Genomic DNA, 15,263 nt, shown 5'->3' on the forward strand with positions numbered 1-15,263 from the left:
TTTTCCTTTTTAATGCCTTTCCCTGGTAAAGTTAAGGTTACAGGAGCAATAACATGTTAAGATATTTAACTAACGCAAGTCCACAATTGGAAGAAAACTACTGAGAAATTTTGTTGACCAGGCCACCAAAAATAACTAACCCAGTAGAAACTGTCATTTAATGATGAACCAAAATGCACTGTGCAGCTTTTTCAAACAAGTTGTTTTATTTATCTTAATTCATTTATGAACAAACCTTGATTAATTTAATAACGTCTTTCTTCAAAGACCCTGCAACCATGCAACGCTAAGACAACAAATGATAGTTGAGTTTTAGGTTTAATCTCCTTCCTTCTGAATGGTTAATTCTATGTATAATTACTTTTCAAAGCACTCCTAAGTGAATTTATTAAAAATACCAAGCCAAAATTTTTTAAGAGAGAAATAATTAGTATAGATTGAATCCTTAATGGCTAGATACCTAAAACAATAACCCTGGGATATTTCTGAAGCACACCATGCAATCTCTCCTGCAGAGCTCTAAGGAAAACATCAAGGCACAGAAACTCATTGGCCTTTGAAGTATGCTTGAAATGCTTTGGCTTGAATGAAAAAACATGGCCTCAAAATGAAAGACCAACTAATGAAATAAATAATTCCCTGCTTAAAAAAAAATCATTAGACTTGCCCCTTAGCTCTATTAAAATAAAAGTAGGGCAAAAACAGAGTTGGTGAGGAAAACTATTACTTCATTATCCAAAACTATTAATGTAACAATTTCTAATTGCCTGCATCCCTCCATCTCACATCCAGTCCTTTTACATGTACCTATTACCAAACACTTCTCAAAAATCGGACTCTTATCTCATTCCTATTCTACCAAGGCAGAATTGTTTCTTGACTTCTTTATAGAAGTTTCATCAACACAATACTTAATTATTTACAGTTAAAATAGTTAAATACTATAATCATCATCACAGAAAAAAAATCATTCAAATTTGTGAGTACCATATATGCAGAAATGAACCAAGATGGCCCACCATCTATATTTTTCATATACTTCCACAAAGAAGTAACCACAAAGATGAAAGGATTATTGATTTGGCACGATTATAATTTTACACAAGTAATGATATATCACATCCATATCATGAAATATGCTATCCAGATACAATAAACTCTTATGTGGGTGGTACAAGAATGGGGTATTCTGGGTATTTAAGTATTCTAGGTATTACAACATTGAATATGTACTATAAGTGGATCAGCAATCCTGTAAAATTTTAATAAAATAACCTGAATTAAAATTAGTCTGAAAATAACTGATGCTAGTGATTAAGACCTTGGAGTACTGAAAGATCCTGAAATCCCCTCTATAATCCAAAAAAATTAAAACTATTACTGTCATATATATATACACAAATGTTTAGAGAATACCCAGTAAATAGAATTTGGGGTTTTTAAAAAGCTTACTACTTAAAATTTAAAACTTGCATTTAACAACCTGTATAATAAAAAAGTTTATCCCCTCAGAAGTCAACCAACAAAAAATAATTAAGTATATGCATCAAAAAAACAAACTTATAATTACAAAAATACAATTGTGCAAAAAAGTATAATTAGTGTCCATACATTATTCTGAGGTCTTTTTGCATCACTTTTTAAAGGCCTCATGACACATAGTCCAAAATTATTTAGGACTTTATAAAATAACCATATAAGGGACAGCTAGGTGGCACAGTGGATAGAGCTCTGGCCTTATAGTCAGGAGGACCTGAGTTCAAATTATGCCTCAGATACTTGACACTTACTAGCTGTGTGACCCTGGGCAAGTCAATTAACCCTGATTGCCTCGCCAAAAAGCAAAAAAAAAATAAAATAACAGTATAATGATTCATTGATTTGCTGTGTCATCTTGTCTTTAGTAATTCCCCAATTTGGGGGCATTTTGATAATTTCTAATTTCTTCCACATTTTACCTTTGGTAGGCATAAACACTTTAAAAAGTTTACTTTCTTAAAGTGAGACCATAAATAATGTTTGCTACACAACTGAATGTAATTTAACACAAGTACAAAGGAAATACTTTATAAAACATGGGGACATGGCAACATACCTATTACAAGGAAATTATGCATTAACAGATTTAAAAAATTATTTTTAGGATGAAAAAGTCAATTTTTGCTACATCTACATAAGTACAAAGTCTGCCTAATTAATTAGCCTTTCTACACGATAAACATTTCATCTCTTGGGTTGGAGATACTTAGTATAAATGTAATCTTTTTTTTTGTTTAATTAAATTTTATTTTATTTACATGAAGATCCATCTTCTTATCCCCTCACCTTCCCCTCTATTTGTTATAAAATGAAACTAAATTTTTGTTATAAATTTGTACACTCAAGCCAAACAAAGCTCACATTGGCCATATTTTTTTAGATGACCATTCCTTTAAAGTTTGCCAAATATTTGGCAATATATTCCTGCTTGGATAAGTAATTAATCTCCAATTACAGTATAATTTAGGGAACACTATCAAATCCTCAACTATTGTGGAAAGATCCAAAAATGTATACAATTAGATAAATGTTTTATAAGGAATAATAGCATAATTAGATAAATGTCTAATTTTTTTTAAGAAGAACTAACTACATAGGTTGATTGTCTACTACCCCAAATGATGTCACATGTAAGTCTACAGTAATGGTGAAAAGGGAAAAATATTGACATTTTATTCAGTTCTGTTTTTGGGGTGTTGGGTAGAGGACAGAGAATGAGGGAGGACATTATGCCTTAACTATTTCTAAAGACAACTCCTTGTTCCAAAGGTAGGTTAATTCTATTGCCGTCATAATAACATCAAAGTTTTTTATTATTTGTGGAAGTGAAGGACAGAGGTCATGATTGAAAGCCACATACTCCTCAAGTTTCATTTTGCTAAATATTTTCAATTACCAATCATTTCACTGGAACTTCTAAATGATAGTAAAATTGATTTATTTGCATTCTGTTTTCCACTTTGATGCTTTCATACCATTGAAACAACCAAAAGACAGCTAGCTAGAAAGAAAATAATAAGAAAAAAAGAATCTGCATCAGGGTCAGGATAATTCAGAAATTAGATAATTTGCTCCCAAATAAACCTATGAATAACTGTTCTAGAGTTTGCTTATCATTAAGTTAGTCAGAATGTTTGGTATCGACTAGAAACAACACAACAATTTACACTCTAGAATATGTGCCAGAAGATTCTTGAAGAGTAATCAATTAAAAAAAAAACCTTGTGAGCAAAGATTTCATAAAAGAAAAAAAGTGAGCCAACTGCATCAGACATGAGGGAGATCTCTTTATTCTAAGTTGCTAATAACATCAGTATTGTGGATCTCACCCTCCTGGTGGTCAAAAAGAACTTGATGGAGGCTTAGAAAGCACTAGCCTTTTGAACTTTTGGATTACATCTCCCATTCTTCAATAAAATCATCCAGAAAATTGAACTTCAAAAGCTCTGGAGAAAAAGAACAAGGCACTTACTTTAAAGGCTCGGGAGAGAGTTTAGTGCCTGAAAGGTTGATTTGCATCAAGGCAAGAGAACTGCTGAAAAACTGTTTGAAGGATGGGGGTACATCTTTTCCTTTCCTGTAAATCAAAAAACATAAGAAGTTAGCACTGACATTTTTACAGCAATATGTAATTCCAAAATGACCAATGTCGACAGATACACAATTACCCAATGGCTGCACGTGGATCTTTTGTGAATTAATGGATGGAATGGCTAAATTTATTTAAAAGGTGAGAAGAAAAAAAAAAACTCCAAAGCAATTGATGGGACTGTGAAATGTAAGTGAAGAAATAGACCATCAAATCAATAAAAAGGTATTGATCAACTCCTTACTATACCCTAAAATAACTCTTCCGCAATGCCATCCTCTCTTTTCAAATAAACTAATGCCTGCTGATCTTCAAAGAGAAGTCCTGAGATTTAAAAGTGAATATGTATAATTTGGTATTAAACAAGATGCCTTAGGGTGCTGGGCACCTAACTTTTTGAAATGGTGGTTACTTTTGCTGAAGTCTTCTCCTCCTTTAGTCTTTGTTATAAATGGATTCTCTCTAGAAAGGATGATTTAGGAAACATAGATGAATTCAAAATGAAAGATGAATAGAAATTAAAACTCAGAAAAATAAAAAATAAAAACATGGACTTTGGTAACAAGGAACAACTTGGAATTGTTGAAAGCCCAGAACAATTTCTACGTGGTTGAGAATCATTAAAGACCACTATCTCAGAAGAATGAGTACTGGCAAAGGGCAATGGAAAGAATCACTGTGGGTGGAGTCGAGTAAGAACATATTCCCAATGACAGTTTTCAATGTCTCATTAAAGATCTCTGTGGCACATACAACCAGAGAAGAAACTCAGGGTCAGTTGAGTAGTAAAAGAATGGAACAACAGATAAGTAGCACAAGTGGTATATGGGCATCCATGAATTTTTAAAGGACTCAAGAAAAAGATTCAAGGATTTTGGTGCATCTTTTATGGAGGATTTATGCAAAGAAGTGGACAAGAATTCCACAGGATAGATGGCATGGATGAGCTATGATCTGCATTGCGTTTCTGTTGTTGTTCAGTCATTTGTCAATTGGGTCCAACTCTTCATGATGCCATTTGGGGTTTTCTTGGTAAAGATACTGAAGTGGTTTGCCATTTCCTTCTTCAGCTCATTTTACAGCTGAGGAATCTGTAGCAAACAAGGTTAAGTGACTGGCCTAGGGTCACATAGCTACTAAGTGTGTGAGGCAAGATTTGAACTCAGGAAGACGAGCCTTAATCAGGTCCTGCATTGTATCCACTGTGCCACTTGGCTACCTGTGATCTACGCTAGGGGAGGTAAATCAGTAAGATCTCAAAGATATCAAAGTATAAAAGTATGCATTTATTAAAGGGAAAAAGGTGGTGCAGCTAAGTGGTGCAGTGAATATGCCACCAGCCCTGGAGTCAGGAGGACCAGACATGACACTCACTAGCTGTGTGGCTCTGGGCAAGTCACTTAACCCCAACTGTCTTACTAAGAATAAATAAATAAATAAATAAATAAACGAAGGTGAAAGGGACCAGTGAAAGGAGATCTCACTGACCATCTGATGATGCTGACAATCCCTACCTACCCTCTGTAGTGTTGGCAAAAGCACTGAGAATCACATGCAAACAACCTTTGAATTATTCTGATCTGATACAAATCACTAAACAACATGGAAAACAGGAATAATAGACTGTTAGGCAACATCTTCTATTGCCCAACTATTATTTTTCCAGGTACACCAAACACATTTGCTTAAACATATGTGTTCCTAACCACTGCTTTATTTTATCAATCTAACAGATTAATTCTTTAAATTAATTTCTCCTTTTGTTTCTTTTCCTGTAAAATACTCTTTAGTCAAGTCACAAATTCTATCATCATCAGAGTTAAGAAATCATCATCGGTTTATTTCACCTATGCCATTTAAGGGTCCTCAAGAAGGCAATGTTCTTTTATTTAAGAGACTGTAATGGTATTCCACATTTCAGTATTTTACTGAAATCAGGCGAACTTACTCAACATTTCTTCCAAGTGCCCTTCAACATATCTACTCACCTAATCAATCATTCATAGCTCTATCTAAACTAGTCTGTTTTATGGTCGTACAATCTTACTGAATGATATAAATCTACCACTTGAGCCAAGAAGCAAAAATTTTGGAACACCTTTCAGGAGATGAAACCTACTAATTCCATGATGATTTCCCTATCCAGTCTAACGCTGTGGGTAACCCAGTGACTTCTACCTCCAATTCAAACCCTTTCAGTTGCTTGTAGGGAAGAACTGCTTAGATAGAATTTATGGCATTTTGATAATTTAAATAAATTTGTAATTTAATGTATAAAATAGTACACACATATGTAAAATTATACTATCTTTAGACACACACATATATACTATCTTTATATTTATATAAAATATTTTGTGATACATCATATATACCATCTTTATTATACATTAAATCACAAATTAATTTAAATTGTCAAACTGTATATGCTCACAAACAAGGCAATGCTCATTTATATATCATTCTCAGGGATAAGGTTTCTACATGATCAGATTTCCCAGAGGTCAGAAACTTTACTCTTTTTGAGCAGCAGAAGTTGTTTTTTATTTATAACTATTTTTGATGGATAACTAATTTTACAATAATTCCTTGCTTTATTAAAGTGTACGGAACCTAATTTGGTGATTTTAGGGTGGTTATAGATATGAATGTTGCAGTATTTATTTTAAGGCAGTTAAATACAGTGATGGCTCCAGGAATTGTGGGGAAGCAACCAAATGTCCTCTTTAAGGCAACCCTCCAAGACCATAAGTCATAGAAGAGTTGCTGATCAACATGGGTAAAGGAGATTTCCCCATCAGGGCTTCTCTACATTGATGAATGCATAGATCAAGACCAAAACAAAACTTAACAAAAGAAAAAAATAAACCTTTAAGTTTGAATATCCTTAGATAATACATGGTGATTACTACCTTTTAGGATTCATCTGAAAGCCATTACTTAAAAGCTCTGTGAGAGAAAGATCTCACTATTTGACATACAGTTGAAATTAATGGTGCTTGTTCCAGGGCTGCATCCCAAAGAGATCATAAAAATGGGAAAAGGACCCACATGTATAAAATATTTACAGCAGCTTTTTAGTGGTGGCAAAGAATTGAAAATTGAGGGAATGGCCATCAAATGGGGAATGGCTGAACAAGTTGTGGTATATGAATGTAATGGAATATTATCGTGCTATAAGAAATGATGAGCAGGCAGACTTCAGAAAAACCTGGAAAGATTGATATGAAGTGATGCTGAGTGAAGTTAGCAGCACCAGGAGATCGTTGTACACAGTAAGAGCCACACTATGCGACGACTAACTGTGATAGACTTAGCTCTTCTCAGCAATGCAAGGATCTCCAAAAGTCTCACAATGGAAAATATTATCCACATCCAGAGAAAGAACTATGGAGTTTGAATGCAGATGGAAGCATACTATTTGCTCTTTATTTTCTTCTGTTTTGCTTTGTTTCTTCTTTCATGTGGTTCCTCCTTTTGGTTCTAATTCTTTTTTACAACATGACTAATGTGAAAATATGTTTAATAGGAATGCATATGTAGAGCCTATATTAGATTGCATGCCGTCTGGGGGAGGAAGGGCGAGAAAATTTAAAACTCAAAAGCTTATGGAAGTTAATGATGAAAACTAAAAATAAATTAATAAAAAAAATTAATTAATGGTGCTTGAAAAGAATGCCATACCGGTGAGAAAAGACAGTCCTGGAAAGGCTGAGGACAGCTAAATGCTGAAGGCACCCACGAAGAAGTGCTGCACAGACCTGGAAAGTAAAAACCTCAGCTTGATTATCGATTATCGCTGATTACAGAAGTCTACTTTACTCAACAGAAATTCCACTATATGACAACTTAACGGATGCTGAGACTCCTAGGCAAGATAAAGAAAACGTTACCATGTCCAGGGCACACTCCGTGTTGGACAAATCCAGGTGAGCAATGGCGTTTGGCTGAGCCAAAAAGTTGTACAGGTACTTGGGGAAAAAAGGAACAACAACAAGAAATTAACCACTAAAAACAATAAAAATAAGATCAAATATTTCCAGCATTAAAAAATAAGAAAATTCAGAAAAACTAGAAAATCTGCTCACATTTCTTCTATATCTTTTCTACCTCCAATAATGTTATCACAATTTTTGTTACAGTGACATAATTCTAAAAACAAAACTCTAGAAAATATTTAATATAAAATTAAGCTTGAGATAAAATATGAGAAACCTTCAAATGAAATCCGGACTCCCCAAGCTCTTGTCTGTTATGCATCACTAGATTTGTTTGATTAGCTCAGCTTAAGCTACACCATTTTGAAAAGTGCTAATTAATTTTAACTCCTGAGATTGAAATGCCACCTGGATTACAGTCACTCTCTCAAAATGCTAATCAATTTTGAAAGTTCAAATGAAGTCTTGTACCCTGTGTTGGGATCACCACTAATTTGAATCTGAACCATATGATGCTGTCTGGCCAGCCTCTGCTTTGTCACACAAGGTCTTCCTGTCCTGAAGCACTTTAGAAATCTAATAAGACAGATCTGACAGACCTATCAGGGAATTAAAAAAAAAATTGTCACGCACAGCTGGCCAAACTCCATTTTCATAGGTTACACATAGCCTTCCCTTCACACAAAGGCTGAAAGTGTAGAACTGTAGACTTATTATTCCATGTGTTTATGAAAAATTAAATATCAAAAACTTGTAATAGAGCTTTAATCTGCATTATGAGAGGCCACAGTAAGATCTAGAGTGTTCCAAGAGGAACACTCTTGTTCGATAATGAAATAAAACAAAATTAAAAATTTGTATATATGCCAAGAGACACTGTGAAAAAAGAAGTACAAATTCTTTCCTTTACTTAGCTGAGAGTCTTGTAGCCATTGGTTAACTTCCATTAATTTTAAAAACTTCAATGGAAGACAGATATGTTGAGAGTTATTATTCTTCCAATGAAAAAATTATTTAGCCAAAGGAAGGTTAGCCTGAGATAAGCAGACTTGCAAAGTACTTAAGCTATGAATATTCCTGATTTAAGATCCTTGGCTAGAACAGTACCTTGCACCGAGCTGACACTTAAAACCTAGGTGAATCAAATGCTCAAAGGTAGCGTGATATGGTGGACAGAGAATCAAACTGGCCTCAGAAGAAGGCATGATCCAAGTCCTCTCTCTTACACATACTGACTACCTGACCTTCATCCAAGTTATTTATGTTTTTTTTTGTTTTATTAATTTATTTTGATTTATCAATAATCATTTCCATATGCTTTTGAGTTTAAAATTTTTCTCCCCCTTCCTCCCCACCACCCTCCCTTGACAAGTTATTTAACCTCTCAGTGCTTCAGGCATCTATTTGACTAGAAATTATACAAAAGGTATAGAACAGCTCTGGTAAAAGGAGTTTCCTATACCAGTGAAATCACACGTACTGTTCCTATGGACTACTAACTTTCCTTGGAACACTTCAATGTCCACTAGAACTTTCTCATCCTTCCCATAAAACACATTCTTAGAAGACTGATACTGTTGTCATTTAGTTGTAGTTTGGTCACATTAACATTAGGGATTTTTTAATTGTTTCTCATTTAATTTTAAATCTCTACAATTTATTCCATCTGAGCATTTCCTACAATTGTTTAGCATCTTATTAACTGTCTAAATTAGGCCTTTGCATCTATCTTTTTAGAGGGATAACAGCAGGAATGGATCATCAGTTAAGGTGACAATCAAGGATATACACAACAATCATAATTCACCATAAGAAAAAAGCAAAAAATATCTTTTCAGTAGGGTAGGTAGAAAGTGTCGAAGAAGGATAACAAGAACGGGTGGAACAAACAGGAAAGAAATGTGCTTGGTGCCACCAAAACTCTTGAAATAACAATGAAATTCCTCCCAAGAATCTCATCAACATGTCATTTCCTCATGACCTGACTGATTATAATATGATCAGCTTAGCCAGTGACGGCGATTTTAGTAGGATGGCGGCCATCTGGGAGCAAAGGCTGCTTTGTACCTCCAGTTGCAGTACAGGGATCTGAAGTCAGTGGTTGCCTAATAAATGCTTATTGAATTGCAATGAATCCTGACCAAAGGAAAAAGTCAGCATTCATCTTGATCATCGATTTCTATCCAATTTTAAGACGATTAATGTATCAAACTGAAGAGAGCTGCTAAATATTTATATTATTTCTAAATTTCTTAATAAGCTGGAGAAACCTATTTCTTTAAGTTTTTCAGAATATTTTTCTTTCATACTTGCTTCAAGGACCACGTGTGAAGCTCCAAGGAGCTATCTATCCTTATGGATGGCTGTTTCTGAAATAACTGAATATTCTACAATTATTCAATTATGCTTATTCCACTATCACATCCTTAAAAGGTATGGTACAACCAAGTCTCCACTTGCTATGGAATAGCAAATATTGTGAACCACATGGGTTGTTTGACCAATGTTCTAAACATCACATGATTTATTCTTAATTTTTATTTTTGATGAGGCAATCGGGGTTAAGTGACAGAGTCACACAGCTAGTATTAGGTGTCTGAGACCAGATTTGAACTCAGATGCTCCTGACTTCAGGGCCGGTGCTCTATCCACTGTGAAAGAAGATATGCTAAGAAAGAAGATGTTATCTGAATCAGATAAAGATCTGATAATTAGAAGTATGTATAGAATAATTTTACATATGTGTGTGTGTGTGTGTGTGTGTGTGTGTGTGTGTGTGTGTCTAATGGTAGCCATTGAGGGGGAGAGAAATTTACATGGTAACTTTTTATATGTTTAAAAGGAATAGGGGCAGCTAGGTGGCACAGTGGATAGAGCACCGGCCCTGAAGTTAGGAGTAACTGAGTTCAAATCCCCCCTCAGGCAAAACACTTGACACTTACTAGCTGTGTGACCTTGGGCAAGTCACTTAACCCCAATTGCCTTAAAAAAAAAGGAATAGCAAGTTGCACATAACAGATTTGCAGTTTCATCTTTTCTTTTTAAATTATACTATGTTAATGGAAATGCTTGTTTTATTCCATAAATTTAAAAAGTGAATAAAAACTTTTAAAATTTAAAATAGAAAAATTTAAAAATTAAGGAGAAAATGAGCAACATTCAAAAAAGTTTAACTGCTGTACCAAAAAGAGAAAGGAATGACTACATATCAAGGAAGATTATTGACATTTAGAAAGACAATTCACTAAAAAACAACAGTCATGTGAATAGCACAGATTTCACATCTGTGAATGGGAAGGGAATGAACTAAAGTACTGCCTTTGGGAACTGTACATAACTCATGAAAATACAACTTTGTCCAAGAAACCAAATGATATAACAAGAAAGTCTTACCGAGAGGTCATCTCCCCGAAGAGCGTTCCCTGAGAGGTCTAAGTGGGTGAGGGTGGTAGCAATTACCTGATTGGCACTGAGTGATTGAGAAAGGCTATTCACCCCTAAAATATCAAGAAGAGTCAAGTTCAATCCCCTCTTAAAGGTAGCAAGATCAGGCTTATTATAAATTTTCCAGAAATAAGCTAGCAATAGCAACCCAGAATGTAGAATTAAAGGAGACAGCGATTCCGTTGTTGTTATTTTAAATATAAGTGTGGCTTAATTACAAGAAGAGTATAGATGGCCATGTGTTATCTATAAAACTCTCCCCTAAGCTTTGCACTCAAATATTTTGTTGGCAAAGGTAAAAGAATAGACTGGACCCTTAGAGATCACCTAGCCCAAATCTTAGATTATGCAAAAACTGAGGCCCAGAGAAATTAAGTGACCTGTACAAAGGCAAACATGTAGGAAATAACAGAACTAGGATTCAAACTCAAGTATTCCAAGGTCCAATCTAGTTCTCCTTCCACAACACCAACAAGTTTAAAATATTTCAATCCTTGAAAGACTACAAACAAGTTAATTGTCTGAATTTGTCTTATTCTAAAAACCTGCCAAGTGCTCTTACAATCCAAATTTAACATTTCAATTATAAATGTGACTATTAAGAAAAAAACAGTAAAATAAATAAAAAATCATGTTAATAATATCAATTGTGTTAATGTGTTATAAATTTAACGAAGTAACTGCTATATTTATCATGATGTTAACAAAATATTAAAAGTATGTTACTCAATGTAGTCACACATTTACCCAACTCAACTCAATGTTAAATAAAAATTTATTCAGTATTGTTGAAAGCACAATTCAGGATCATAGTGTAAGGATGGGGATATCAGTCTTAATACCTTTATCAGGTAAGAACACATTTCTGAGGTTGACTGGTGTGAATAATGAATGGATTGCTCCAGCAACAACTTCAGAGTTATTACGAAAATCAAATGTGAATTTATGTAGTATGCTTTTCAAACCTTAAAGCCTCATAAACATATTTTTTCTAGAAGATTTAAGATATCAAGAGAGGCTATATTTAAGAAAAACGACTACCTTACTCCCACTTTTCTTGTCCTGTTACTAATAAATTTGTACCTGCTATGACAAAAACATATGGAATGTACCAGTCTCATATTAAAATATACAATTATCTGATATTCCACTACCATATAATAAATGCTACACCAAGTGCTTTAAAAACTATCAGGGAAATCATTTTTCTTTAAATCATTCTGCTTTGGAGTGTGACAAAATTCAATAAATGCAGAGCTGAATTAGATGACCAAATCACTCCTGACAGTAAAATGCTTCTTGACAAGTATGGGCACTTGGCAGTAGGCCAGGATCTAAAAAAAAAATCAGTGTTGGATAATATTATCTGGTAGGCTTACTGCTACTGTAGTAAAATGAATGATTCCTTTCTGTCTCCTCCCTAACAATCGTAGGAAATTACAAAAATGTAGGAAGTAGAAACTCCTATCTATTCTAAATGCAGATTTTACACCTTAGATTTAGGCTTTCTCGTCATTTTAACAATGTCCTTTATTTTATAGAGGAGTGTTTCCACAGCTGGAAGAAGGTGACCTCACATGAATATGGCTTGACCTAATCAGAATGAACAGAAGCAGAACTAGACAGCGAATATCTGTGGAAGAAGGTAAGGTATCGCTGTGAGAATTAAGAGATTATAATGAAATAAGGAAACAAAACTGAAAAATACACTGAAATAAGGAAACAGAACTGTCTGCCCAATAGTCGATGATTATAACTACTGTTTAAGTATCATCAATTGCTCAAGACTAATTTCCTTTTTTATTCTAGAAATACTTGAAGCTCAACTCAAAGGTGAGAGAGAATAAGACCTTTTAAGAAGAATAACTACTCATATTTATAAAGCATTTTAAGATTTGGCAAAGTGCTTTCCCTAGAACTCTATGTGCTAGCTAAGTAGCTATCACTATGGCTCTGGTCATAGAGCTATTATTTGTAAGGAGACAGGTTCCAAGTGCAGATCTCCCACTTACTGGTACAATAATTTTTTCTAGGTATTCCTTAGCTTTGGAAAAGACACATTTCAAGACACACTACCTAGAAAGTGGCTATATAAAATATCACTTGTTTCTTAAGTAAATATTTAATACAGAACTTAAGCTTCAAAATGGATACTGAGGATAAGAGAGTGTATAAACTCTCTGTCTTAATACCAAGATAGCCTCAGTCCCACTAAAAGTTCTTGAAGAAAGTGAAGATTTCAGTTGTGACAAACAGAAGTTACTTCTTACTCTACAAATGGACTTAAGGAAAAAGCCAAAGTCAAGAGGGGAAAAGAAAATGGTAGTAGAGTAAAACTGAATAATAGAAATAGGGACCTGATTCTCTCTCACCTTAATGTTCCTTTTCAGAAAACTCTTTTGCATCCTTTTATCTAAACTGCACACGTATAGCCCATAATCAGTGAGAGTTGATCATTAATGCTTTCTGGGAATACTAACTGGCTGACATAATTTGCAATTTTAGAGAAATATTGGAAGGATCTTAGTGAGATCTAGAATAGATCTCAAGTCTGAGGATTACAACTGTAATTACCACAGTGACCCCAGGAACATAAGGAAAATATTTCAGACTAATACGAGTATTTTTAAATATATGGACTTTAAGTTGTTAAACTGTATGAAGAAAAGGGCAAAATAGGAAACAGTCACAATGGCCTTGAGAAATTTTAGTAGTTGTTTTAACATATATTTTAATAATCAATGGGAGGGCAGCTAGGTGGTGCAGGGGCAACAAGGTGGCACACTGGATAGAGCACCGGCCCTGAAGTCAGGAGAACCTGAGTTCAAATCCGGCCTCAGACAATTGACACTTACTAGCTGTGTTGTCCTGGGCAAGTCACGTAACCCCAATCGCATTAAAAAAATAATAATAATAATCAATGGGTGGGGGAAAAAAGAAGGGGGGAAAAATCTGTTGACCACTTAAATGAACCTATTAACATGTTTTCATCCAAATGATGAATAATTGGGGCAGCTAGGTGGCGCAGTGGATAGAGCAGCGGCCCCAAAGTCAGGAAGACCTCAGTTCAAATCCAACCTCAGACCAAATACTTGACATGTACTAGCTGTGTGACTTTGGGCAAGTCACTTAACCCAGATTGGCTCACCAACAACAACAAAAAAAAAAAAGATGACTAATCACTTTGAGACATGGAAGGAAATTTTTATTCAGGTAAAGGTGGGAATCCATGACTGTTGATGTTCTTTATAACTCTGAATATCTGTCATTCTGTAATTGCTGGAAGGAAGCCAGTTTCTTGAATGGCTCATGATAGCTATTTGCCTTACCTCCTCATTATGATACTTTGTCTAGTCATCTTTCTACCATGTATTGCTACTCTAAAAGTCACATCCATATGAGTAAAAAAGCAATTTAACATTGAATTATTCTATAAATTTGTTTATATTTGCATTGACCATCATTATGTTTGAAGTAGAATTTGAATTTGAAGTGGAAATGGGGAAGTGAGGGAAAAAGTACTTCTAGAAATGACTGTGCTGCAAACAAAATAGCTGTGCTATAACAAAAAACATTTTTTAAGGATACATCAGGAATGGGGTAGTCAAAGAAATATTCCTATTAATCAAGACTGACAGCTTTGAAGAGGAATTTGGTTCAAATCCTAGATCTTTTGTAGACATATTTGTGTGACATTGGACAAGTCAATTAAACCGTCTGGGCTTTATTTTCTTCATATATGAGACAGATGGATTGGACTATATCCCTTCTAGATCTTTATGATGCTAGGAAAACTTAATTTTAAGAAAACTAGAAAGAAGGTTGATGACATGGGGGCACAATGGAATACCTTTCCTAAGCTGTCCAAATTGTGTAAACAAATGCTTTCCCTCAGGACCTCAAAGGACTTTGTAGTTTTTGTTATTCAGTCTTTTTCAGTCATGTTCAAGGCTGCATGACTCCATTTGGAGTTTTCTTGGCATACTGGACTGCTTCGCAATTTCCATCTCCAGCTCATTTATTTTAGAGATGAGGAAACTAAGGCAAACAGAGTTAAGTGATTTGCCCAGGATCACACACCTAGGAAATGTCTGAGTCCAGATTTAATTCAGGAAGATGGGTCTTCCTAATTCTGAGCCCAGTGTCTATCTACTGTGCTATCTAGCTGCCCAACTGTTTTATTATATTCGTAGTATAACCTACTATTTAACTTAATTTAGAGACAGAGCTAGGAGATAACATGAATAAAAGTA

At 34.5% G+C, this 15,263-nt stretch overlaps 1 protein-coding gene across 1 annotated transcript in view; it reads right to left on the reverse strand.

Annotated features, from left to right (window-relative positions):
- CARMIL1 (capping protein regulator and myosin 1 linker 1) overlaps nucleotides 1-15,263 on the reverse strand; it is a 366,062-nt gene that overhangs the window by 115,651 nt on the left and 235,148 nt on the right. The window contains 4 exon segments of the mRNA XM_027852377.1: nucleotides 3,512-3,616; nucleotides 7,313-7,389; nucleotides 7,522-7,599; nucleotides 10,960-11,063. Of these exon segments, the coding sequence (XP_027708178.1) occupies nucleotides 3,512-3,616; nucleotides 7,313-7,389; nucleotides 7,522-7,599; nucleotides 10,960-11,063 (364 nt within the window).

The sequence above is a fragment of the Vombatus ursinus genome, unplaced genomic scaffold (assembly GCF_900497805.2).
Source record: "Vombatus ursinus unplaced genomic scaffold, bare-nosed wombat genome assembly UNPS02009573.1, whole genome shotgun sequence".
Classification (NCBI taxonomy): domain Eukaryota; kingdom Metazoa; phylum Chordata; class Mammalia; order Diprotodontia; family Vombatidae; genus Vombatus; species Vombatus ursinus.